A 26,632-nucleotide genomic window follows, 5' to 3' on the forward strand; every position below is an offset into this window, starting at 1 on the left:
AAGTCCACTGTGGGAGCTTTTCACTTCCAGTAAATGTCAGAAAGATTACACTGATATTGCAGCCAGAAACAAAGCAGGACTGAGCAGCAAGCGGTTACTTCATGCTGCTCTTATCTGTTGACTTAAGGAGAAACACAAACAGCTGTGAAAGAGAAGCCACAGCTTCATTATTTGAACCACAGACACACTAGTGGAAGAATCCAGGAACGTCTGTGCATATTTCTGCACAGGATGGAGCACAAACTATCTTTGGTTCTACTTTATCCTTTTGTTATTTTCATAACTGTGACTTCTGCACAGGAAAATGGTAGGTGTTATTTTCATGGCCTGTTATTTTAAGTATTGTTTCAGCTACATGGACAAAAATATTTTACTTCAGGGTTGCTTTACAATCAAATGCAGGTAAACGCATTTGCCTGCAGAGTAAAAGTCTACGTCCTTTTTGACTTCTTATTTGATATCGTCTGATTTTCTTACAACATGGCGCTCCAAGTGAAGATTTTCTGTATTTGGTCTTTTAGAAAGAAGTTGAAATCCAGTGTTCCTAATAAAAGAATTACATTTAATGATTTAAAGGTCATGTATTTGGTTACATTATTTTGTTATGGGACATCATTTCAAAAGTGATGACCCCTTTAATTATAACTGAGAAGTTTACTACATGGATCTGTGAAGATCACAGAGTTATTATGTAATTAATTTAGCTCATATTGTGTTATATGTTTGGATAATGCTTCTCTATTAGAATATTTAGAATTTGAAATTCTGTCCATAGTTATTGTATTTTTTTTTTTAAATCTCTCTGCAGTCTGTTTCAGGCCAGAGCTGGCTGACAATATTGAGATGGAAGGGCTCCAGAGGTTCTTTAGCCCTGGTGCAGAGTTACTGCTGTCCTGTAAACAGGGATTCACCCCAATCTTAGGCCCACGGAAGATTGTTTGCGCTGCCAGTGGAGAGTGGACCAAAAGCAGACTCAAGTGCATACGTGAGTCTCTGTATTACTATTAAAAGAGCTTGTGTTGGATCATCTTGAACAGCTTATGTCTATATTGAGATATTTTACATTTTTAAGTTGTCTTTTTTCCATTAAAAAAATACATTTACAGCTTAATATAAACAGGAAAATCACGTTATGGGGCAGGTATGAGAAATGCAGTTAATGCTTACAAAAAGAGGAATGTTCATAGCTTATTATAATTCATCAACAAAAAGAATGAAAAGAAGTGAAAAAACAAATAAAAAAACATGCTTAACTCTAGCTGTCTAATTCTTCTATGCAAGGCTGCTCATAAGGGGGGATAAAGGGGGGATCTTTCTGGGGCCAGTCAGATGAGGTCCCATGGAGGTGATAGAGTAATGGCACATGGTAAAGTTAATCTGTGATAACAATATTTTATGTTTGACCTGGACAATAACCACTCTTATTAAAGCAACAACATGAATTTTATTGATTTAATGCTGAAGTACAATATAGACTTTTTCAAAGTGTAAACCCCTTTTCTTAAAATAGAATAACCTTTCTTTTGGTAATATTTATCATGTGTTTTTGGCACATTACACTAAACCATTTGGTAAAGTTAGACTTCATAGCCAAGCCATGATGTGCACAAACGTCATGATGCCAATATAAAGTAGAAGAAACTGAGACAACGGTAAGACAGAAATAGTTACAATATTGTGAAAAGGGGCAAAAAATGTGGAAAATTTACAAAAAATGGCAAAAACTGGTGGAAAATGAGGTGGTAAAAGAGGCATAAATTGGTTCAAATGGGTTAATTAAGGCAAACTTATGGTATAAAGCCGTTAAAAAGTGTCCAAAAATGGGCTTAGAGTTGTCAGAAATGGATATGTAGTGACAAACATGTGGCAAAAATGAATAAGTATGAGAAAAGAAGCAAAGATGACTTTCAAGTGTAAGTTGGTTAAACTATGTATGAATTGGTTAAATGTGGCAAAAATGGGCAGAAACAGTGGTGAGAAGGGTCACATAGAAGCACACATGAATAATACCCAAATCAAAACCCAATAAGAATTTGTCACACCTTTTTTTCCTCCAAAACAAGGTAACTGTTAGTCAGGATGCTAGCAGTAACACACTGATCCAACATACATGCACAGACATCTTCAATGAATCACAACTGGAGAGGGCCCATTTACAGAGTTTTTCCAGGGTCCAGCCAACTGAATGTGCAGGCCTGCTTCTAGGTACTCTTGCACACAGTTTTTGAAGTAACTCAACAGGAAGGTTGTTCCAGACCTTCTGGAGATGTAGTCACAGTTCTTCTGTGGATTTAGGCAGCCTCAAATGCATCTGAATCTTCATGTATTCCCAGAAGGACTGATGTTGAGATCAGGGCTCTGTGGGGGCCATACCATCACTATAAAGACTCCTTGTTCTTCTTCAAGCTGAAGACAGTCCTCAATGGCATTGGCTGTTTGTTTGAGGTCATTGTCCAGCAGCAGAATAAATCTGGGGCCAGTCAGCTACCATGATGGTACTGCATTATGGATAGGTATCTGCCTGTACTTCTCAGCACTGATAAAACCATTAATTCTGACCAAATCCCTGACTACATAAGCAGAAATACAGAATTTCTGCACCTGTGTTTCTGTGGTTTTGTGCACAGTTGAGTTGCTTGGCTTTATGTCCATGTTGAAGGAATGTTTTTTGGCCTCTGACCAGATTTGTCTGTACAGTATGGGTGTACCTGGGTCCCACTGGTATCTGCCAGGTCTGACTTGATGACACTGCTGGACATCTTCCGATTGTAAAGGGCAGATACCGTGTTTCCTCAGTAAACATCTGCATCCATGGTCCTCAGTGTTCGCTGTTTCTTTGTACTTCTTTAACAGAGCTTGTTCAGCACATCTAGAAACCCTTGTGTTCCTTGCAGTTCCTGCCTGGGAGAGATCTTGCTGATGCAGTACTGTATATCTACCTTGTGTCTTGTTATGCTATGCTCCATTTTGCCATGGTGTTTGATTTCTGACATCAAACTGTCTTCAGCAACCTCAGGGGTGGAGGTTCACAGTTCTTCAGTCAGTTTAACCTCCTACACAGTTGTTACTCCATCCATCTTCTTCCGCTTATCCAAGGCAGAGTCACAGTACAGTAGGTTAAGTCCCTCTCCCCAGCAACCTTTTCCTGCTCTTCTTGGGGGATTCCAAGGTGTTTCCAGGCCAGATGAGATATATGATCCCTTCAGTGAGTCCTGTGTCTTCCCCAGGGTTTCCTTACAGTTGAATGCATCCAGAAGACCACCACAGGGAGGTGACCAGGAGGCATCCTGATCAGATACCTCAACTGGCTCTTTTCATGGCAAAGGAGCAGTGGCTCTACTTTGAGATCCCTCTGGATGTCCAAGTCCCCCCCCCCAAGGAATCTCATTTTGACCACTTGAACCCAGGATGTCTTTCTTTCAGTCATTACCCAAAGCTGACCCTAGGTAAGGGCTGGAACAAAGATCAACCGGTAAATTGAGATTTTTGCCTTCCTGCTCAGCTTCCTCTTCACCATCATAGTACGATGCAAGGTCTGCAAATTTGGGGCTGCATTTCTGCTAATGGAATCAGAATTTAGCCAAAATGTATGGTTTTGTCAATGTTGATAGTTGTTTGTTTGGAATAATTGGTTAATCACACTCATGATTTCTGTCTACAAAGGCAATGACTTTGTGCAAGTGTACCTAGAAGAATTGATGCTGTTTTGAGGGCAGACGGTTGTCACACCAAATGTTGATTTTAGACCCTTCTTGTTCTTTCACTTCTTCTGTTCATGCATTTGTTGATTGGTAAAAATAAACTATTCTCATGTTTGGTATTTTACAGCATTTTTTACAACTTCCTATAACTGTTGCACAGTACTTGAAACTGAGAACAAAAATGTCAGTATTTGTATTTTTCTGAAGTTATAACAAAAAAATCCCTTCATCTCTTTACAGCAAAGCGCTGTCCTTATCCTGATGTTCTGTCTGATGGAGAAATGTACTATGAAGACACTGTGTACCAGAGCACAATCAACTATACGTGTAATGAAGGGTAAAGCAACAACAATTTAATGAATGTCATTATGTTTCCTGCTAAAACTAGGGCTGTCAAATGCTAAAAAATGTTAATAGATAGTTCTAAGAAATTGTTTAGTTAATAGTGATTAATCTCCCTTTTTGCTGCATTGTGGACTTTTACACTGTCTTAAACTAAAGGTAATTGACTTCCTGTTTGGATACAGACCTGCTTTTATTTTAAAAAAAGTTTGAAAAAATGGTTTAATTTAAGGTACATAATTTTATCAAACTGATTTGGATGTTACTGGGAGACTTTGGTTCAATCACATTTCTATCTTGTATCCCTACCCCTCATTTTTGAGTGCCCCCTAGACACCCAAAATACAGTTTAAAGGAGCAGTGAGGAAATCTTTCCCTTTGAAATTAAATGACCCTTCACGCTCCTGATACAGCACACCAGGGATGGCATTTAGAGCACCTTTAAAAAGTATTCACCCCCTTGGATATTTCACCCTGTTTATCTTACTGCTATAATTTGATAGCTGTCTGTCTCTCTGTAGGTCTCGCTTTGCAAACCTCCCTGTTGATCCAATTGTCATACATACCTCTCAGAAGACTTCTTGGGTATACTGGGTTGAAACTGGAACCATGACTAAATCATAAATATGAATGGATTTTGTATAAAACTCCAAAATTGCTGTTTTTACTTCAGTTTCCCCCCCTCAATCCCCATCCACCAATATGGCTGACGTGCTGATGTTCAGTTAGTGTAGTGTTTCACTTCCTCTTTGTGCAGTTGCTCTGTTGTTGTGTTTCTTTAAGTGTCATTCGAGCTACAGTTAAAGGTTTTACTCTTTCTGCTACTACTAATCACTACTGTTTTATAACTGCTGTGCGTTTAGGTGTACATATAGTTAACTACAAGCACCCTTGTGGTTCCACACCACTGAATCCGAACCTTTATTCACAGCTCTTGCTAGCTAGCCCCCTGTAGCCAAGGACAGCCAACCTACCGGCCCCCTCCTGCAGGTCTTGAGCTGCCGTGACAGTGGATTGGTGACTGTACTGGGTAAGCAAAGCCCACTCGGATCACCATCAACTGCTTCAAACCGATTTTCCCCACTCAGCAACACACCCGCTGAGAATAAAACTAATAGATAGATAGATAGATAGACAGACTGATGCTTGATCAGTATTCCTGGCTACCATTACACCATGAATACAAAAACACTCAAAGCAATTCAGAGCTCAGTCACATCCATCACCCCAAAATGGGAAGAATATCGCACATGTGTGAATCTGCCCTGATCCAACTGTCCTCACAAACTGGGTGACTGTGCAAGAAGGAGACTAGTGAGAGGCCACCAAGATACCTGAAGACAATTCTGAAGAAGTTACAAGCTTAAGCAGCTGAGATGGGCAAGACTCCAAAATCAACAGCCAAAATGGTGTTTTTTGGCCATCAGACAAGGCATTTTGTTTGGCGGACACCAGAAATGGTCTGGTGTGTTTGTGGCAGTCACCACAAACACACCATCCCAACTGTGAAGCGCCATGGTGTTGGCAACATCATTTTGTGGGGATGCTTCTCAGCAGCTGGTCCTGTAAGACTCGTAAAGGTAGAGTGTAAATGAATGCGGAGAAATATAGGACAATCCTGGACGACAATCTTATTCAGTCTGCAAGAGAACTACAGCTTGTGAGAGGTTATTTTTTCCAACAAGACAATGGCCTGAAGCATACAGCGAAAGCTGTATGAAATGGTTTAAATGGTTTAAAGACAACAAGATGAACGTTCTCGAGAGGCCGAATCAAAGCCCAGACCTAAATCCGATAGAGAATTTGTGGATGGACTTGAAAATAGCTGTTTACTCCAGATCCCCATGCAACCTGACATAGCGTGAGCAGTTTTGCAAAGAAGAATGGGGTAAAATTGCAGTGTTCAGATGTGCAAGTCTGATTCAGATCTATCCACCCAGACTCAGTGCTGTGATTGCAGTTAAAGGTGCTTCTACTAAATACTGGCTTGAAGGGAGTGAATATTTATGCTGTCACTTATTTTATATAACACATTTTCATTTAATTGACATTATTATGTAGAACTCTGTTTTCATGTGTACTGCAAAGAGGTTTTTTTCGTTATTTTTGTCAAAAAGCCAAATTATATTGACCATTATTTATTAACAAAATCAATTTAGGGCTAAACATCTAAGGGGGTGAATACTGTTTGGAGGCAGTTTACGTAAACGGAAGCAACAATAATACTGGACATTTCTACTTTTAGCACTTTTAAATGCTTGTTTTTACTCAAAAGGAGCATAATGCATTTGAACAACATTAAATTATGATTTTAAATTTGTCATAAACATCTTATCTTGCTGATGATTCACAGAGCATTCAGGGACATTTCCTATAACACTCAGCTTTAGTGTGCCTCTGGGAAATCTCCATTTGAAGGGCTATATAGCACTGGCACTTCACCTTAGCCCTCTATTCTAACAAGAAGGAAAACCATACTTATAAAAGCAGGTCTGTACCCAAACAGGGAGTCAATTACCCTTAGTTTACAACAGTTGAAGATCCCAAAAAACAAAAAGGTTATGAATGCAAAATAGTGGAATTTATAAAATAGTAGGAAAATAATGTGATTAATGCAATTAATTAAAGAAAATCTGAGATTAATCACAATTAAAGTTGATTTGTGTTTGAGTCCACATATGAGCATGAACTAACTGGATGATATGGCTGCTCTGCACAGTTACACTTTAATTGGAGCTACCTCTGCTGTGTGCCTTGCCAATGGAACGTGGAGTGAACCAGTACCAGAGTGCACATGTATGTATTCAGCTACATCTATAGCATTACTACAACAATTTTGTAGATTTTCTCAGGCACAAAAGATATGTTGGCTCTGAAGAAATGCATCAAAACTGTAAGACTGAGTCCTTTTGTGTCATAGTGAGTGAAATCAGATGTGTGCTTGTTAGAATCTATGCTGTCACTTCATTTTCTTTGCTGAAAACAGGTCATGTACAATAATAAAATAATGCACAGAGACTTACACATATTAAACAATAAAAGCATAAACTAGTATCTTCTTTCTCCTCTCTTATAGCTGTTATCTGTGGTCTGGCTCCGATCCCTGAGAATGGGATGATCATCTATGACAAGAGGATCCGAGGCAACATCACGGACTTTGGTACAAGAGGGACGTACAAGTGCCGGCCTCCATTCGTACTCTTTGGTGAGGCGAGAGCTGAGTGCACTATGAATGGCACCTGGACAGAGACACCTGAATGCAGAGGTATAGCGGTCAGAAATGTAGAAATCAAACTGAAAATATTAATAATGTTCTGATCAATCCTATTTCTTTAAAATGTTACTAGAATTGCAATTTACTTGTCTTTTTTCCAGTAAACTTGAAGTTTTAACACCACAGCATTTTTGTGAAACATTGAGTGCAAAAGTGACAATACAGGTGCATCTCAAAAACAGAATTTCATGAAAAGGTTTAGTTTAACCCCTGTAATCTCATTTAAAAAGTAAACCTTTCATTTACCCTAGATTCATCACACAAAGTAAAATATTTCAAGACTCAAAATATTAGAAAATTACAAAACACCAATTTACAAAATAGGATTTGTTGACCTGGAAAACTGTGTTCATTTTTGCACTCAGGACTTGGTCAGGGCTCCTTTTGCACAAATTACTGCATCAATGAGACGTGGCATGGAGCCAATCAGTCTGTGGCACTGCTAGGGTTATGAAGCCCAGGTTGCTCTGATAGCAGCCTGACATTTTCCCTGAGATTCTAAATAGGGTTCAGGTCAGGCCAGTTGGCTGGTCAGTCAAGCACAGTAATACCATGGACAGCAAACCAGTTTGAAATCAAACACCTTGGATTGTGTGCTTCTCTGATCTTCCTCCAGGGTCTGGGATCTTGATTTTGAAATTAAATGCAAAATTTCCGTTCATTTGTAACAGGAATTTGGCAGCAATGGTCCAGTTCTTTTTCTCCTAGTCAACTTTCCATGAATATGCTTGATACAGCACTCTGAGAGCAGCTTGCCTTTTCAGCAATGACCTACTGTGGCTTACCCTCCTTGTGAAGCATGTCAAAAACTGTCCTCTGGACATTTGTCAAGTCAGCAATCCTCCCCATGATTGTGGTTGTGTACACTCAACCAGCGGGGGAGAATAAAGGCTCAGGAAACTTCTGCAGGTGTTATGAGTTAATTAGCTGATTAGAGCTATTTCTTAGGACAGCAATAACCCAAAGGAATGTGCACTTTCAGCAATATTCTAATATTTTGAGATACTGGATTTTTGTAAGCTGTAAGCCATAATCAAGATTGAAAAAAACATTTAAACATTTCACTTTGTGTGTGATAAATATGAAATGTATGTAAATGTAACTTTCTGAATTGAATTCTGGGAAAAATAACATTTCTTCCTTATATTCTAATTTTTAGATGCACCTGTACATGTTAACATTTACTTTTCTTTTTTTTTTAAACTGTTAATGAGCTATCTAAAATGCTCCCTTTGCAGTGGTGACCTGCCCTCCACCTGAGAACATAGACAGGGGCTTCATGTCAGTGGATGATGACAGAGACTTTGACTACATGGAAACAGTCAAATATGGTTGCCATGGGGACTACGTTCTTGAAGGAAGCCTTGACATTGTTTGTCAGCAGAATGGGAATTGGTCTGAAAAGCCATCATGCAAAGGTAGGACTAAAAACTGCTATAGTCTTGATAGAAGACTCAAAACAAGGTTTTTAATATTTTTCAAGTACAGATCCATTGATGAGCTAAAATAGATATAAAATTCTCTAACAAATGCTGGTTACTGCTGACACGTGTCAGTGTAGGGACACAAACACAGAGTAACTTACACTTGCAGTATGTTTCATCCTCTGCTTGTGCCTTTCAGCTCCCTGCAGTGTTGGCATACAGCGAGCAAGGATCATTTACAAAGGACGGAAAATATGGATCAATGACCTGCATCCCAAAAGAGTCTTGCACAAAGAACTTGTCTCAGTGTTTTGCTTGGACAAGGCCAGAAATTGTGGATATGCAGTGTCATCGCAGTGCATTGATGGAAAACTCAAAATCCCAGACTGCTTTGAAGGTAAGTGAGGTTAAAATGAAAATATGATAAATCATATTTTCAGACAAAACTTGGGATTTATACTACTCAGTTGAGTTAGTATTAGTCTTTTGTTTGTCAGTGAACTATAAATCCTGAGGGCTTTTTTTTATACTAAGGGAGGTTCCAACTAACCCTGGTGATGTGCTGGCTTTTAACTTTGTTTTAGGGATTTAGGGCGCACTCACACTAGGCCATCCATACCATGCCTTGGCCCATTTGAGCCTAAGTGCAGTACATTTGGCCAATGTGAGTGCAATCGCTCCGTAATTGGGCGCGGCACGTTTCATGGCCCTGGCGCGGAAGGACGAAGTGGGCCTAGGCACGACACGGATGCAAATGAAGGTCCACAAGCACAGGAATGTTACGTAAAGTGAAGTAACAACAAAAGGACCTTCTTCAGAGTGCACAGAGCACACCAGGCATCTGCTGCATGATAGAGACAGCAGGATTTTTTCTAGATAGAGAGAACTATATATTTTGTTTCATTGCATTTCAACAAGTTACAAAGATTTTATCAGAGCTGAAGAATTTAATTTTGCTCCACTAGATGCTCCACTAGACCTTGCTCTAATGGATCTCAGTCCTGTCCATATTTCTGACCAGTGTCTAACAAAGTCAGGCTTTGACGACTTTGAGAGGTTTTTTTGGTTTGTGAAATAAAACTTCTTCCCTTGTTTGAGCCACAAACAGCAGCTCACAGGATAACAAACATGTTTCATCCCCCATGCGTAAAGGAGAGTCACAAAGCTCTCATTGTTTAAGGGCACAAGACTGTTAATTTCCAATTCAGAACTAGCCCGGCTAGTACCTGCCTGCCTGCTTCCCTACCAAGTAAGCTATAACCAACAAAGTACCGAGTCTACTAAAGCAGGGTGAAAGATGACTCTCAGGTGGATTACACAGTAACAAACAAGACAGCATGGACCTTGTTGAGCCTGTTAAAGTCCAGCATGGCAGGTAGAAAAACAGTTTTTAGGATATCAGTGACTTACTACTGAGGAGGAGAGGGAAATTGTATTAAAAAGGGATGCATTTGGTACTGGGGCCAGCTTTCCAATGAGAGATAGAGGCAAAGAGACAGAGTTTAATTGCTTGGGGCAAATAAAAGAATAAAGAAAGGGACATGGTTAACAAGTGTCTGGTAATGATGGCCTAACGACTTCAGTCTCCTACTGAGTGTTGAACATACTAAGATTCTTGTAGAGATTTCTAAGAATAATAAGGGAGAAACAAGTTGTCAAGAGAGCTTGATGTAGGAGCTGGGGAATCCGGATTCCCAAGGAGAAGGAGTACTCGAGACTAAGGCAGTTCTGGACCATATTACTCTTAAATGTAGAGAGCAGATTTTCTTTTGATTCTTGGCAGAGAATAGCAAGCTTCGCAGAAAGGAATAGCATACATACAATTGTGTAGAAAGAAGGAATATCAGGATTAGCAAGGTACATAGAGCACACAAAAAAGATTCAGTACCAGATTAAGGCAGCTACAATGGAGAAGAGGGGTTTATACTTGACATTTAGATCAGAGATTTTTCTTTTTTTTTTTTTAGGAGAGCATGTTTCCAGACAGGATTGAGATCAAAATGCTGAACAAAATCCTATGAACTAATTAATATGAAAACAATTTGTATTTTAAAACAATCCAGAGACTGGCTATAGGTTTTTCTTTGATTTCTGTTGTTGATACTCATTATATTCACATTATAGTTAATGTAAACATTCTCACCTGGCTTGTGTCTGTGTTCTTTTCTAGAGCCCAGCCGTATCAAATATGACCTTTATTCAAGTTCACTTCCATCAGAAATTCAACAGTGCTGAATCAGCAGAAGATCCTGCCTCTGATGGTCATCAAAATACTGCTATATGGAAAAAAAGCGTTGCTGTGTTCTGTTACCTTTTATTAAAGAAAATGTTCTCAGTCAAGCTGTTCTTTTGTTTTGTGAAATATCATCATTTAAGACCAGCAGAAAAAAACACCTCATTAAAATGGCATAACCTCATAGATTGACATCAAGTTGGTGGGCAGGGGAACAATCAAACTTGAGGTTGAGTGTGTAAGTCATGAGGTGAGAAAAACTGTATATGCTTTTGGCTGTTTTCATCTTGAGGTTATAAAACTTTCAAAACTAATAAATTGCTCAAACTTCTGAAGAAAACTTAAAGTTGATGAAGTCTCACAACAAAACCAGTAAAAAGGATGTTCATATTATTTTTTTTAATTTTTGGAATAAGGTTGTCTATATACTGTAGTATCCAACCAAATAATTTGGGTGGGATGGGAAAACATAAGTTTAGGTGATTGGGACAGGTCCATGAATTTGATATTAAAAAAAAAAAAAAAAAAAAAAGAAGAAGAAAAAAAAAAAAAAAAAACTTTTAGTGTGTGCAGACCCCTAAACAACCACTAAATGTAAATGGTTAACCTGGAGTTGTGCTTTTTGTTCACTGCTATCTGGTGAAAACGCCCATCAGAATCCTCATCATTTCTTTTATACAGAAACCTGCATGACCTTACCTTAAAAACATGTAATCAATACAAGTTTAATATAAAAAAGTACTTGAACTAAACCATAGCTGATTCATAAAAAGTCATCACTAACAGTAGCTATGATATCTGATGCCCGTCTCTGTCCTAGTCATGTTTTGGACCAATTTACCCAAAAAAGTCAGCCATTGCTCATAAGAACATGATAAAACTGTACTTTCCTGTAGAAGCGGAAAGCCAACATCTTCAGTGTCACAGGAAGATATTATGCGTTTGACATTTTATTCAAATTCATGGTAAGATGGTAAGAAACGTTATAGAGGATAGAAATTCAGTGTTCCCTAACTGGCTACCTGAATCTACTCCAATATGGTAATATATTGACAATGCACACGAGGTAGCCAATATGAGGCTATTTTCTTGGCAGGCATTTAAAACTTAAAGCTTTCATTAAAGTGTGTATCTTTTTATAAACCGCTTTGCATTACGTTAAACTGATAGAGGGATATAGATCTTGAAATGCTGAGTATTTTGAGGCAGTCAGAAGCCGCCGTCTCTGTAGCCGCCGACTAATTCGCGTCTTTTCTCGCGAGATTCCACAGGCTTTACTTTCTTCTCGTCCAGCATGGCCGCGCTGTATGAGGGATACACGTTGTGCGGACTTGTTCCAGCTCAAAATCAGTCAAATTCAGGCATTCAGGGGATCGAAGAGGAGAAAGACAGCGACCACGTCGTCGTCACGGACTCAACCAGATCTGTAACGTTGTATAAGGTACCGTTTAAAGCTTGTTTGGGGAGGATCTGCTAACCTGGGCCAGCTGACCTAGGTAACTCGTGTTTGCATCTTTGGCTGTTAGCATCACATAAACCAACAGACAAGACAAGACGGAAACCACAGCTGGCTGGGATATTATTTTGAGTAATTTTCAGAGGAGTTCCTATATTAGTGTCCTATTGTTTGGAGTAAACATGACGGCAGTCTGCCAAAACAAGCTAACAGCGGCTTTACACATGTACAAACGAGAAACATTAGTCTTGTTTAATGCTTGCATCAAGCTTTATAGATTACTTATTCTCTTATTGAGATAAATAACTTTGGTAGTAGTTTCTGCTTTCAAACATTTAGTTGTCAGGGTAAAAACTGGCCCCTCTTGGTCTTCTATCTTTAATAAACATCATTTTGTGGTCATAAATGCGTTTGTAAGTGTAGGATTTCTGGGATGAAACTGCTATATGTTATGTATTTGTGTAACTGATATTTAACCCATTGTTCATTTTGTTCATTGTTCTGAAAGGTTTCTGATCAGAAGCCGCTGAGCAGCTGGACAGTGAAACAAGGGCAGAGCCTGACCTGTCCAGCGGTCTACAACCCACAGACAAAGGAATATGTGGCAGTGACAGACAGCAAGGTAGGCTTCCTGTTATCAATATACCACTGTTATTTATGAAGGGATCCTGGTGCCCCTTGGATATGACATCATCTGAACAAATAATGAACCCTTCAGTTCTAAATGAATTCAGGGCAGGCTACACTAAGGTAGTTATTTCTCTTTCGACACAATCAAATAGGAGTTTGAATTCGCTATCACACCCATATCGTCACTATCTTCTTCATCTAGTATCACTGTCTTCTTTAGTTTCATAGAAAAAGCGGGAACAGCTATGTTGCTTTTACTGCAAACTTGCACAGTGTTTTGGAGTCTACATTTTCTTCAATTTCAATCATTATAAACAATATCTTTTTTTTCCCCCAAAATCTGATAGGCCTATATTTACAGAATAATTTTAGCCGATATCGATATGGATACAGGTATTTAAGTGTAGTTCAGAGCCAAAACTTCAGTCCTTCAAACACACAAGCACACAGTATCAGGAGTGATGATGAATAAAGACAATTATTTCAGGTGATGTAGGCCTGTTGATCCAGTCTGAAACTCCACTAACCTTTGTTCGTTCAGCCAGTATATACAGCTGTATAGGCTGATTTTTATAACTAAAATATTGGTTGTAATATAAACTGAAATTTTCATATCTGCCAATACTGATTATTCAATTTTTAAGCTGATATCTGCCGATATCAATATCATGTCAATGCATGCCAGAGCAGATATGACAACAGAATCATCATGCAGTATGCCAATGACTCAGTTATTTTGAATCTGATGGCCTATATGAGAGTGAGACCACCCAAGGCCTAGTTATTGATGGCTTTGTTTTTTGAAGTAAGGAGTCTTAACTCCATCTAAATACATCAAAAACCAAAGACACGTTGATTGATTTTTGGAGGAATCTCACCTGAATGATGCCACATTTATCAAAGATCAGACCATCAAGTGTTTGCAGTTGTATAGATACCTTTGGACCCATATGGGATGCCCATTGTTAATTAAAAACTGAACTTTGTGGCTAACTGTGAAGCAGTGTGTAAAAGGCTCAACAGCGTTTGTACAGTTCAAGAAAATTCTTACGCTGGAACAAAAATTACAGAACAACATGGTACAAAATCAACTTTGTTCCCGCTGCTATCACTGGGCTCAACAAGCTGTAGCCATATTTTGCACACACACCTATTTGTTAATTTGTGTATGTATTTATTCTTACATTAAAGTTTTTAATTTGTTTTACCTTGGCGTAATTAAGATCTATTTATTTATTTGTTTGTTTGTTTTTCCATAATTTTATTAGTTGGTATTTTGATCTTTTTTAATTCTCGGATTCATAGAACCTTGCGCACTTTCATCTTTTAATCATTTTTAATGCTTTAGCATGTTGTGTCACTTTTTGGGGGGTGTTTTGGGTGATGTTCATTCTCCCTGTTGTTTGCATTTTCATGCTTCAGTCTTTGTGATATTTTTGTCAAAGTGAATCTTACAATCTCACTTGTTGCAGGAAAAATCTACCGAAGTGTACAAATAAAGTAACATGAAGTTAATTCCTCATTAGATCTGTCCTTTGCAAAATATTTCTATTAATATTTTGACACACTGTCTGTCATTTTTTGTTTTCAAGGTGATCAGAATATGGAAGGAAGAAGACATACTCCTAGAAAAGACCTTCAAAGCAACTGTAAGTGTGACCATGGTTAACTATACAATTTTCTTCTTCTCGTGTATGCCTAAAGTGATTCAAAAATGTCTGTCTGAACATGAGTGTAAAAGACTACACATTTTGTAAGTGGCACTCAAAGGCAAGGGCATAAGCCAGTGATAATAAACTGGTGGTCTGAGGGTCACATCAGGCCTCCTAACAGCTTTCAATCCAACTGCAAGGTCGGGTGCGGAGGCATAGGCCAGCTCAGCAACGTGTATTAGGCTTGAGAAAGTGCACCAGATACCTGTAGAAGTGCAGCTGCCGCTTCTACATCCAGGAGCTGACCCCTCCCATCCTTGCTCTCTTGAGAACATCAGCATTAGACACGTGGTCTTCCTAGCGATACCCAAAAATGTACTAAAGAGAAGTCGTCACAGAGAAGTCCAGGTGATGTCTCTGGCCATCAGTCAGTGTCCATGCCTCACAAGAGTATAGTCAGACCAGCAGGACCTTTGTGCTACCCTTGTGTCCTACTGTGAGCGCCTCACCACCCCCAGAAGATTTTTAAATTCAGAAAATGAAAGGGGGGAAAATATCTTGTCTTTTTAAAGATATTTTTAAAAGCTCTACAGCTCATAAAACAACCCCAAATCAGTTAAGATTGAAGTGGATGTATTGTAAATGACTTGGTGTTCTGTTTTACAAAAATACACCTGTCAACCATTATTAGCAAATATTCAACCAGTAATCTGAGATACCACTCTTAAAAACATGCTTGCTGTGAATAGTAAATGTGTAGGATCGTTGAAGCTGAAACAAACAAATAAATATCTTTAAAGACTGAAAGCTAGCATGAACCTCAGCCTGTCTTCATAAAAAATGAGGGCAAACTGGTAGATCTCTTTGAATACTTTTATTTTTCACATAATGTACTTGTTTAATTTGTTTGTTTTTTTTATGTGAAATAAAATCCTTTAACCATACAAATCAGCAAAAATATCATTCAAAAAAGAGGGACACAGGAATAACATTTCAGTGTGCGTCATCATGATAAACGCACACTTAGCGACCCATTCCTGATCAAAGCTGTAGTTTTCTATGTCAAATTTCTACATTGGGCTCTCTAAGAATCCAATTTTCCTGCCTTACACACACGCCTTTTTCCTGCCCTCTCTGTAGGTTTCATCAGATGTGTGGAAGGTCCACTGTGTACCTGGAGGGGAGCCTGTGGTTTTGTTTCAAAGAGGAGCTGTAAGACTCTTGGACTCTCTCCTTTCTGCTCCCCAGCAGCCAATAGAGGAAGTCCTTGCTCAAGAAGAGGCAATTAGGTAACAATCACTGTGCCTTTTGGTTTTTCTATTAGAGTAGCGAGTGCATGCCTGCACTAGAATTGACATTGATTATGAGGCTTTAGCTTTGATATTTGCTGTCTAAGCATCACATTTAGTGAAACAATGTCCCTTTCAGATATCAAAGTAACCTTTTTTTGCCAACAAACTAAGCGTTGATTGCAGGGTGCTGACTCTGTTTTTGTCTTCAGGTGGAGCACCAACATAGTGGTGGAGTCACAGCCCTTTGTCATCTTTATAACTGAACAGGTAATATCACTTTCTTAATTTGAGAGAAAGCATTAAACATGAAAACAACTTTACTTTTAGTATTTGCACTGTTTGGGCATATTTTAACTAGAGACCTTTTTGAATAGCATGTACTGTAAGACAACTTTTAAACAAAGAATGGCTTTTTTGTAGACTTTTCTGAAGAAAATTTATTTGTGACAGTATTTCTAAACGACCTTATATCTTGAATGACTCCCATTGTCTTCCCCACAGAAAGGAGATAGTTTCCTGTATTTGCAGAGACTGAATCCAAACACCCTGCAGAGGTATCGACTGGAGAGAGAGGAGCCTGGTCTGTCTCCACTCAGCTTCTCTGCATCATACAGAGACAAACACATCCGCCTGCTTTATCTCTGTAAGCAATTTTTCTGTAGACATATTGTCATGTTAGTGTTTCACAGCACACGCTATTTTTTATTAATACAAATACAAGAAGAGTTTAATCTTGGTTTGACAAATTTCTAGTAATTAGAATTTAATGATTGTGGATATGTTTGAGGCACTGCAGAAATGCATGCCTGCTCATGGCCACAAGGGGGCTGTATTTCCTCTGTTTTCTTTCTTGATATTCTTTATCTCTTTTCTACTAACCAGATCCAAATGGCCATGTGTATCAGAGTGTGGTCTCTGTGAGGGGTCAGGGGGCTGAAGAGGGGGCCCAGGCTCTCCCAGTGCCCCGCAGTCTGCTGCTTGTACTGCCTGTTGGTGAGGGTTTGCTGGAGGCAGCATCAGCCGTGGTTTTGGATGAAGCACATGTAGCTGTCGTTGGAGTTCCATACCCGTCTGCCGGAGCTGGTAAAGGTAAATCCATTTTACAACAGAACCCAAAAGTTCTACTCAGACATGGATGGAGCAACATTTTCTGATTTAAGCAGCTTGAACATCTGGCTTCTTCAAATTTTCTTTATGTAGCTCAGTAAGAAAGACAAATACCTTGCTGAACTCATTCTGGGATCCTCTTTAAGGCTTGTTATATTGTTGTCATTTGCACATGAAAATTGCTGTATTGAAAAGGAGGAGTTTTCAGTATATTCAAGAAAGGTTTTTTTGTTTTTCAGACTTTCTCTGCATCTGGAATACCAATTTTCAGACGCTTCAGGCGGGAAAAGAGATGGCGGGTAAAATCTATGGACAGGTAGGACATATTTCCTTTTGATCAGTGTCTTGTGGTTTTTAGCCATGTTAGCAGTAGCATCCTGTAGCTTACACAGAACAATCACCAGTATGCTGCTGAGGTTAAGACATGCATGGATGCCCCTCAGCCTCCTCTTATTGTCAAAATCATCAACACAGGCCAAGGTTCCCTGTCCTCCCAGCTGCTGGGTGCTGATGGAGGACTGTATGACTTTGGTAGAACATTGTGTCTGCTCTCCACTGTGACAGGGCTCCCTGTCCCTCCTCACAACTTAATTGCAGTTTACAATCTTAAAAGTGACACATTTATATACTAGTTGTGCTCTTTTTATGATCACTGTTTACTTGCTCCTTTAACCAATGTCTGGATTGTTTTCTTTTCCTAATCCAGCTATGGAGTTTTTCCAACAAGTTATTCATTCCACATGGCAAAACCCTCTCTGTTATTCCGTATGAGTGCCCCAAATCTTCCTTGGCCTCTGCACTGGGAAAACTAAGGCAGGCCAAGAGTGAAGGTGAGACAACACGCCTTTAGTGCTGCTAGTGTAAATGCACGAAGTAAATGAGCTGCATAAGAGAGATTTGTCTTAAATAACTGGTAGTGTAATCCCACACTTGTAGAAATATATCCAGTCATGTAACAGGTTTATCATGGTGCTGCACAGATTTCATGTTCACTCAGTACTGTGTTTTTTCTTCTTTCTTCTGCTGTAGAGTCCAAAGCTCCTGCTTCTGTAACATCTTGGAATAACCTTTTGCATGGAGAGAAAGCTCAGCCCTCACGAGTGACGGAGGCCAGAAAAACAGTATGCCTTGCAATTAGTTGATTTTAGAGGTTCAAAAGAATTGCTAGTGTGTAAATCTCACACAAACTTAAAAACTCTACATTTTTTCCAGACACTGACACCATTTAGACCTTAAAAAAGACAAAAGTCATTGCTCTAATTTGTTTTAATGTATTTGAAAAACTCCCAAATACAGCAAAAGGAAAATTTATTTTCCCAGCCAGTCCTAATTTTTCTTTCTAATTATCTTTATTTTGATTTAAACACACAGTATAGAGGTTTCTCCACCAGAGGGTGCCCTGTAAAACAAAAACAAAAGATGGGGAGTAGAGATGTGCTGGTTACACTGTAATCCCAGAGAGCTTTGTCAGTAGCTTGTAGTGTTGACAAGAAAGGCTGCTTTTAACAGCTTTTCTCCCTCATGATGTAAAATTCATCATTTCAGTTACAGTAGGGATCTGGTCTAACCTGACATGCCAGATGGATGTGTGAAACAAATCACCTTTGATATACAGCATTTGGGAAAGGGCAGAGCCTTTGAAAAAAAAAAAACTCGGAGGTTGATTGGATGAACGTTCTGTCTGTCACATCTTTACGGGCAGATCAGAGCAACAAAACACGTGACGTCATTGCCACTACCGAGGTGTGCGTGAACAGTTACGAGGAATAAACTCCATATAGAACTGCATAATGCGAACCATGGCGACTAAGACATGTCAGTGAAAAGAAAACAACTCACTGCTGCTCTTTGTTCTTCTTTCAATGAAGAAATGTCATCAAGTTCTGATGAAACTGGCACTCTAGCAGAATCCACGCTAATGTCTTCCACCATAACGGCACCGGCCTCTTGTCGCTGCTTGCTCACGTCACGACTACGCCACGCCTGAAAGTACTGCCCCTTGTAGCTGATTGGTCCTGTCACTTTCTAACTGAGCCCAAACGGTTCAGACGGGAGCTTTGCAAGATGGATTCGCCAGAGAGAAACATGGAAACGGGCGTATCCGTCTGCTTTGCAAGGTTAGATCTGGTCTACACAACAAGGACATTTCTGCTGGGACTACACCGTTACAGGGATCAGGGAATGGATAGGATGGAGTCATAAGTTACGTGGGGACCTTAGGCAATGGAATTGTGGTCCATCACAAATAACCTGCAGAAAATTTGAACGAGATAGAGCAGCTTCCTGTTGCACCTCCCTTTGCAGCAGTCAGGATTCCCCTGCAGTGGTTAACATGAATTTCATGGTGCCTCTGTTGTGGCAGCTGCTGTGACAACTTTGAAAATTGATGTAATTACTGATGACTATATCTAACAGAGGAGTAGTTGTATTTTGATCAATGTATACATTACAGAGCAAAAATTTCACATATTGTACCTTTAGATCCCCTTTGTTGGTATGTTCAAAAGTATTTTGCTTTCAACAGTTTGCCCCAATATAATACAATTATTGAATAAGAATGTACATGTATGAAAACTGTGGAAATTCCAGTCGGGGGTGGTAGTTTAGAAAACCTAAAATTCACTGCCTCTGCATGGTGATTTAACATCTGTGAGGGTCTTTTTTTTTAAATCCAGTGATGACCTCAGTGTAATAATGCAGTAATGCTTCCGGGGTCTCCTGAAGTTGACTCTTGCTTTCTTTCCATGCAGAGAACAACCCGCAAGACCCAGTCAGCACCTACTTCAACAATTGATCAAGTTCTGGAGCTCATCAAGGTAAAAAGTTGTATCTTTCATGGCTCTCTGGCTAGTACTAGAAGCCCTTTTTTCATACACCATACCATGTTTAAAAAAAATAATGTCCCCATGCAGACAGCACCAGCAGAAGATATTCAGAAAGAGGTGGATGGGCTGCTTTCCAGATCTGACATCCAGGAGCTGCAGCCCTCAGTGGGGCAGCTTGCAACAACCATTGTGTGCCGAAGCCTGGCGGAACCTACTTTTTACACACCTAGCACCCTGGCACAGCTAGTACACACTCGGTCCCTTTGCCACAGGTCGGTACAGCTGGGTGATGAATGTTTTTCTTGCAGAAAATTAACAGAAAAAAAAAACCATTCCTCTCAATATAATTTAATCTGGCTTTATTTTGCATGCAGATCTGTTCTTTAGTTGTACAAATTCCAGAACATGCATTTGAATAGAAATGTTTCTCATGTTGTTTTTATTTCCTAAAAAGACAAAGTAAATTGATCTTGTTATGTTTCTACACAGTTTGGGAGGAATTCAGCTGTTGTTTTGATTGAATGAGACCATTTGCTTTCTTCCTCTTCTCCAGTGTGTGTCCTGACCTTGTGCTCCTGGCCCTGCAGAGGAAGGACTATTTTCTGTGTCAGCTCTGCTTGCAGTTTTTCCCTGACATCCCAGAAGCTGTCACCTGTGCCTGTCTTAAGGCTTTTATCAGGTAAAACTTATAGATTAAGACCAACCAGTCTTATAAATGAACGCTAGAAACTTGTCTATAAAAGAGGAACCTACTAGGCCTGTGCTCCAAAAATTGATATGGCATTGAATCATCACACGCATGCCAGCAGATGGCAGCAGTTGTAGAACTGCACAATGTAGCCTGAGCACGTGTCTCTCTCCTCACTCCAAAACAAGTTGGTACACATCGGAAACATGGATAGTTTTTATCTACAGCCAACAGGCTAAAAGCAGTGATACTGGGTTATTTCATTTTTTTTTTTTTCAAACAGCAGAGAGTCAGGAGTTGGACGTGAGTCATGCAAGCTGTAAGAAGGTAAAGAACTTCAGCAGCACCAGGCTTATTAGCGGTTAGCAACAGCAGCTAGGCTTACTGGGCTAATCAGTTTTGTCCCAAACAGCATTGAATGATGCTGTAAACTTATTTTCTCACAACTACTGATCAGGAGATCATAAGCAACACATTATGCTATTTGTAAACACATGAGCTGAACAGTGTTGCTGGTAATAGATTCAGACAGTTGCTTCAGGAAGTGTTAGTAAAGCCGTTTAATCCTCACTTGTCTGTTCATTACAGAAAAGCAAAAAGGATTTCTTACAAATAAAAGTATCTTAAAATAAAATAAAACTGGTTTAACATGTAAATATGAAAAACAACAACAAGAGAGACAACTGAGAGGTTCATTTTAAGTTTATAAAGTTAAATATTACTGTATTTATCGACAGCTAAGTGATTCTAAATAGACTATTTTAGATTGCTTCAACCTCTAATGATCTAAATTAAACTGTTTTAAAGTGTAAAAAACTTAAAACTATACCTCTTTTGTTAACCTCTACAATAAAGAACAGCTGCTGTAGTTAATTCATTGTAGGATATGTTTATTACTTAATGTTTATCACCACAAATCAGTGTGTATCATGGTATGTATCGTGAGGTTGGGGGAAATACCCAGCCCTGGTACCTACAAAGTGTGACATAAAACACGTGTGGTGAGTAATACATAATCAGATTATCAAGGTTATAATTCTTTTTGTATTTTTTCATTACATTTTATTATTATTTAGTTTCAACTTTCTAGTTTAAATTTCACTTTAGTTGGAAAGGATCCTTTTCTAACTTCTGCAGTGATCCAAATAGCTGTGCCTGAGGCACATCACAAAGAATGCACCTATCAGTCTGCTGCTGTCAGACTAAAACTGAGGTTACTCTGTCTAGAACTTTACTGTTTTAGTCCGTTTCGTTTTTTTCTGAAAAGCCTCATTTTTATTTTAGTGTCGGTTAGCTAAAAATGATTTTTACATTTTAGTTTTACTTGATTAGTCTTAGATAACTGTAATAACCTTGCTGATTAGCTTCCTTGAAAAATATCATTTGCCTTGCAGCATGCCAGACGTTGATGCTGAGAAGGTGAGCCTGGAGCCCGACAGTGTGTCCTTTATGGAGACCCTGATGGCAGGGGAGCATGGCCCAGTCAGCATGCAGAACGGCTTTAGCCCCACCCCCTGTGACAAGGAATGCTCAGATGCCCTCGGTGGAGGAGGCACCATCATAAACGCCGGAGCAGAGGAACAGGAGAAGACGACAACTCCACCAGAACAGATCTGTCCAGTGGGATTACACAAGGCTGTCCTACTGTATCCTCTGGTTGGAAAGTCCTTAACAAGCAACACACTGATTTTTTCTGCTAGAACATTGTGGATGAATGAAATATTTTGTCTTGTGCCGTACCCAAAGATTATATTTAAAATTGTGCATAATGGTTGTAACCAAGGAATCTGTGAATTATGAGTTCTTAACTGAAGCTGCACAGGAATGAAGTCCTGCTGACACCATACAGTGACACTTTCCTTCTCCCACACTTGAAAGATCTCTCCTCCCAACAAGTTGTTGTAAGTATTTTACAAGTTGGGGTGGGACAAACTATTAATGTGCCAGTGTAACATTGTCCTAACCTGTGATACAATTATCATATCTCTGTGCCAAGTATCTATATTTTAATTTACAAAAAGTTGGTACTTTAGATAGATTTCCCTGCCAGTATGACCCACTGCGCTTATACTTCCTGATACCTTGTGGTGGGTCAGATTGGCCTGAAAGTCAAACTAACACTAAATTGTCACAATAAATACATTTATCTTGTTCTTTACCTGTTGAATCCCCTTTTATATATAGTTAATCAAGCTTGTCATGATTTTAAAAAATGTGTTATTTAAGTGCTGGATTAATGGATTAGGGATTTCTTCACTGAGTGCTGATCCTCTTTATAGGGCACAAGTATCTTGTGTTTCATTCAAACTGCATTGTGATATTATAGTTACTGTGGTCTAAGTATAACATATACTATTTTGTAAACTACCCTTTGACCCCCCCCCCCCCCCCGTCTTAGAATATAACGGATTTAATTTATTCTCTCCCTTTTATGCCTGCACTATACCCTTTGCACAACAATATATGTGTGATATATAATGGGAGTCTGTGTTAACCAATTTTATTCGTATCTCATTCATCAGCTATTCCTCCAGTACCTGCAGTATCTCTACCTGAAATATTCCCAGAGTGCTTTTCCACAGATGCATGGATTGAGATCACCTGGTCTGTCTCAGGTTTGTATTAATGTCTGACCAGATCATCAGGGTGTCCTTAGTTGACATAAAAGCATTCTCTGTAACTCAAGGACATGTCAGGTCATCATATAATATCAAAATTGTCATAAAGATATTTTTCTTTTCTTGTTTTATGAGAATTTTCATGCTTGGAGGCACACATTAACTCAAGTGTTCAAATCAAGTGTTGCCACAGTGCATACAATGGCCCTCATTTTTCAGTTAGTATACAGAAGAAATTTTGGTGACACACAGATCAGCACTTCTGGACGTGAGTTGAGAATACACTCACAGCCATGCCAGGTCTGGGCTCGTGCATGCATGTTTTCAACTCATTGTAGACTCGCTGTGCAGCGTAAATCTTGTTGTGTTAGATTAGATAAGGCATTTGAATTTTTTTATTCACCATTGCACCCAACCTTTAACAATCCATGTGAGAAATATTGCTTTTAAAATGATGTTGAGCAGCGTAAACTTTTTAGCTGATTTCCTTTGTTGTACAACATAATATCACTTGGTAAATACTGTGGTAGATTTAAGCAGAAAAAAACTGCTGTTATATGGGAAAAAATAGATGAAACTCAAGAGGAAACAAGTTAAATGTTTAGCTTTTTAAATAGGAATTGTTTTAGACTGCTGTGATTGGATTATGGGTTTAACGGAAAGGTAACATTTCACTTGAAACTATTAAACTGTAGGCTTTAAACGTTGAGTGCGTGTATAAGAGTGGACCATAAACTAATACAAACAGTAACATTGGATCATAGTCAGTTGACATGTCTGGAGATTTAAATAATCAGTCTAATTTGCTACTCGTGCGTAATTGTTTGCAGACAAACGGCTCAAAGCAGCAAGACAAAGACAGGACCTCATCCAGTACTCTAAAATTTTATAAATCCAATTCATATGTTTGGCAAGAAAGCTATTCTGATCAGAAATGGAAATTATAACTTCATTTGTTTTAAAGGCTACCGGACATTTCAGTCTTTCAGAAAACTCTCTTGAAGTCTCATGAACAGTAAAAGACAAGATTTTGTCTCCAGTGTATTGCTGTCTGCCCTCTGTCACTCCTAATTAGCCTACAGTAATAATAATACCTGAAGCATCGCAGCCACTCTCTTCTCAGTCTGGGGCTCTTTCAGGCTATCCTCCTCCAGTCAATGTGCTGCTTCTTTTAAGAGACAAAACACACCTTTGTGTTGCCATCTTAAGGGCTGACAACATTTTCTAAAACCTGAATGTAAAGAATATATATATTTAATAAATATATGAATGTAAAGCATTGTGATAACATCACAAGTTATATATCACGAATGAATGAATTAAATATTCTGATATCAGCTGGAGTTTGATTGTCTGCAACAATGCCGTTAACCACAACAGTGATTTCCTTCCACACATGGCATTTCTTATTCTTTTTAATTCCACTTTTCAGGCTGAAAAATTACGCATAATTAATTTTACTTTACTTTTCTGACCTGGAAAACAACACCATAAGAAGGGAGCATCTGTCTTTGCTGTATTACTTTCCTCCATGTTGTAAACTCAGGGGGTGAGGCCGGCTAAAACGTGAATATATATGAGCATGTCACTTAAATGACGATTGTTTTCAGCTTCTGCATTTATCAATTGTTAATTATCAACTGTTAGTTAGCTGTATGCTGTTGCTGGCCAGGTACGCATGTACTATAAATCACATATGGACCATGTTCTAAGATGATTTCAACACTCAAATCTGTGCTTTTTTTCCCTGCAAGTTTGATAAATGAAGGTCACAAAGTGTACAAAAATACAAAATGGAGTTTCTGACATTTTTTACTGCAGGTTGTATGTTAGAGGCATGTAAAAGTCTGGTATTGTATTGATAATTCTGTGTAAAATTTTCAGCCATACATAATTCTTACACTTCAAGGATCTAAATATGAATCCAACCTTTTGAAAACTTTTAACTTCTTGTTTCCTTTGACATTGATTGTAGATCATGGATTGGGTATGCTTGCTGTTAGATGCACATTTCACAGTGCTGGTGATGACTCCAGAGGCCAAAGGCTTACTGCTGAACCTCCACCGTTTTGTTAAGTCTCAGGTAAAAAACAGGCATCGTTTCTGTCTGCTGTGCAACTGGATAAATGATAAGAAATATTAAACAGATAAAATACTGTACATGTTCAGTGTTGTAAGAGATCATGTGCAGACACCATTATCATTTGGCATTGTGTCTTTTTTTTTGGTTCTAAATTGTTTATGAATGGTGCTCGAAAGAATCTATGTATAAGGTAAAATTACTGTTTGTGTAAAGATTGAAGAACCACTATTTAGTCAGTTGCTAAAAATGAAATTTGCCAGAATTTAATCGGTCAGAATTAATTAGTCAGAATTTGTCGGAAACAACTTGAACAAAGATATCTTTATTGTGTCCGTAGGTGAAACTGGTGTCTGAGCTCGGAAAGATCGAGGGCAGCCTACAAGAACTGAATAAGATCAAGGGGACGAAGACAGACATTGGACAATACTCTATTGAAGTCATTGAGTTGTTTTAAAATATCCACAATGTGTGTTCTTTTAATAAATCACGAGTGCATGTCTGTTTCTAACATTTCAAGTGTTTTGCTTGTCTGACTTGGTTTGAAACATAAGTGCATTTTGGCACAGATGCTACTTCTCACTGCTTCAGATTAAGGAGCCCTATTGTCTGTCAGTATTATGTTATTTTTGCATTGAAAAGTTACAGGAAAGGTACACAATTAAATGTGATGTTTAAATAAAAGGTTAGCTGTTCTTTCTGCTGATTTGTTTTAATAGTTAACTGGATTTGTTTTCCTTGTGTCTACACAGTGTCATTCTTGAAGATCTGCAAGCTGTGATTTACAATTTAAATTTTCCTTTTGATGCCTTTTACTTTGAATGTAAATGCATGACGATTACAACTTATAGTCATATAGTTTTTGTTGGACATACGAAAATCAATGCCTTTTCTCAACTGTGGGAAAATCTGTCAAAACACAATGTATCTGTAGCGCTTCCTATCAGAATACAGGGGTTCTAAGTCTGGCAGAGAGCATAACACTCAAATGTAATTTGCACCTGATTCAGGCAAAAGACAATACATTTTTTATTAAAAGTATTAACTTAGACTTTGGACTAAAATGGACTAGAATGTTTCAGTCAACTAAAACTAGACTAAAACTTTTAAGAGCCCAAATCACTAAAATGTGACTGAACTGATTAAAACTGCATCCTATATTACAGTCTTATATCAAAAATAGCTGCCAAATTACCTAGATTACAGGCTAAAAGTGTATTATCCTGCTTTGATCTGCACACTTTCCCTTTGAAAATAAAAAAAAAAACATTAAATGTGTTTTATCTTTTTTATAATGTTCTTACACAATT

General features: G+C 38.6%; 2 protein-coding genes across 2 annotated transcripts; both read left to right on the plus strand.

Annotated features, from left to right (window-relative positions):
- Window positions 1-88: 88 nt before the first annotated feature.
- LOC121508706 (beta-2-glycoprotein 1-like) lies at window positions 89-11,081 on the plus strand. The gene is made up of 8 exons (XM_041785731.1): window positions 89-307; window positions 809-985; window positions 3,942-4,038; window positions 6,763-6,839; window positions 7,120-7,308; window positions 8,556-8,735; window positions 8,941-9,138; window positions 10,912-11,081. The coding sequence occupies exons 1-8, from the start codon at window positions 232-234 to the stop codon at window positions 10,974-10,976; spliced, it is 1,059 nt and encodes a 352-aa protein (XP_041641665.1). The 5' UTR covers window positions 89-231; the 3' UTR covers window positions 10,977-11,081.
- Window positions 11,082-12,236: 1,155 nt separating this feature from the next.
- Window positions 12,237-25,835, plus strand: nol11 (nucleolar protein 11). The gene is made up of 18 exons (XM_041786103.1): window positions 12,237-12,415; window positions 12,939-13,052; window positions 14,653-14,709; window positions 15,853-16,001; window positions 16,214-16,271; window positions 16,506-16,647; window positions 16,887-17,093; window positions 17,351-17,427; window positions 17,818-17,941; window positions 18,141-18,232; window positions 19,862-19,927; window positions 20,024-20,208; window positions 20,490-20,615; window positions 22,019-22,270; window positions 22,447-22,525; window positions 23,147-23,239; window positions 25,218-25,325; window positions 25,663-25,835. Exons 1-18 carry the CDS (start codon window positions 12,269-12,271, stop codon window positions 25,777-25,779), a joined length of 2,193 nt encoding a protein of 730 aa, XP_041642037.1. The 5' UTR covers window positions 12,237-12,268; the 3' UTR covers window positions 25,780-25,835.
- Window positions 25,836-26,632: the final 797 nt, after the last annotated feature.

This window comes from Cheilinus undulatus, linkage group 4, assembly GCF_018320785.1.
Source record: "Cheilinus undulatus linkage group 4, ASM1832078v1, whole genome shotgun sequence".
Taxonomy (NCBI): Eukaryota; Metazoa; Chordata; class Actinopteri; order Labriformes; family Labridae; genus Cheilinus; species Cheilinus undulatus.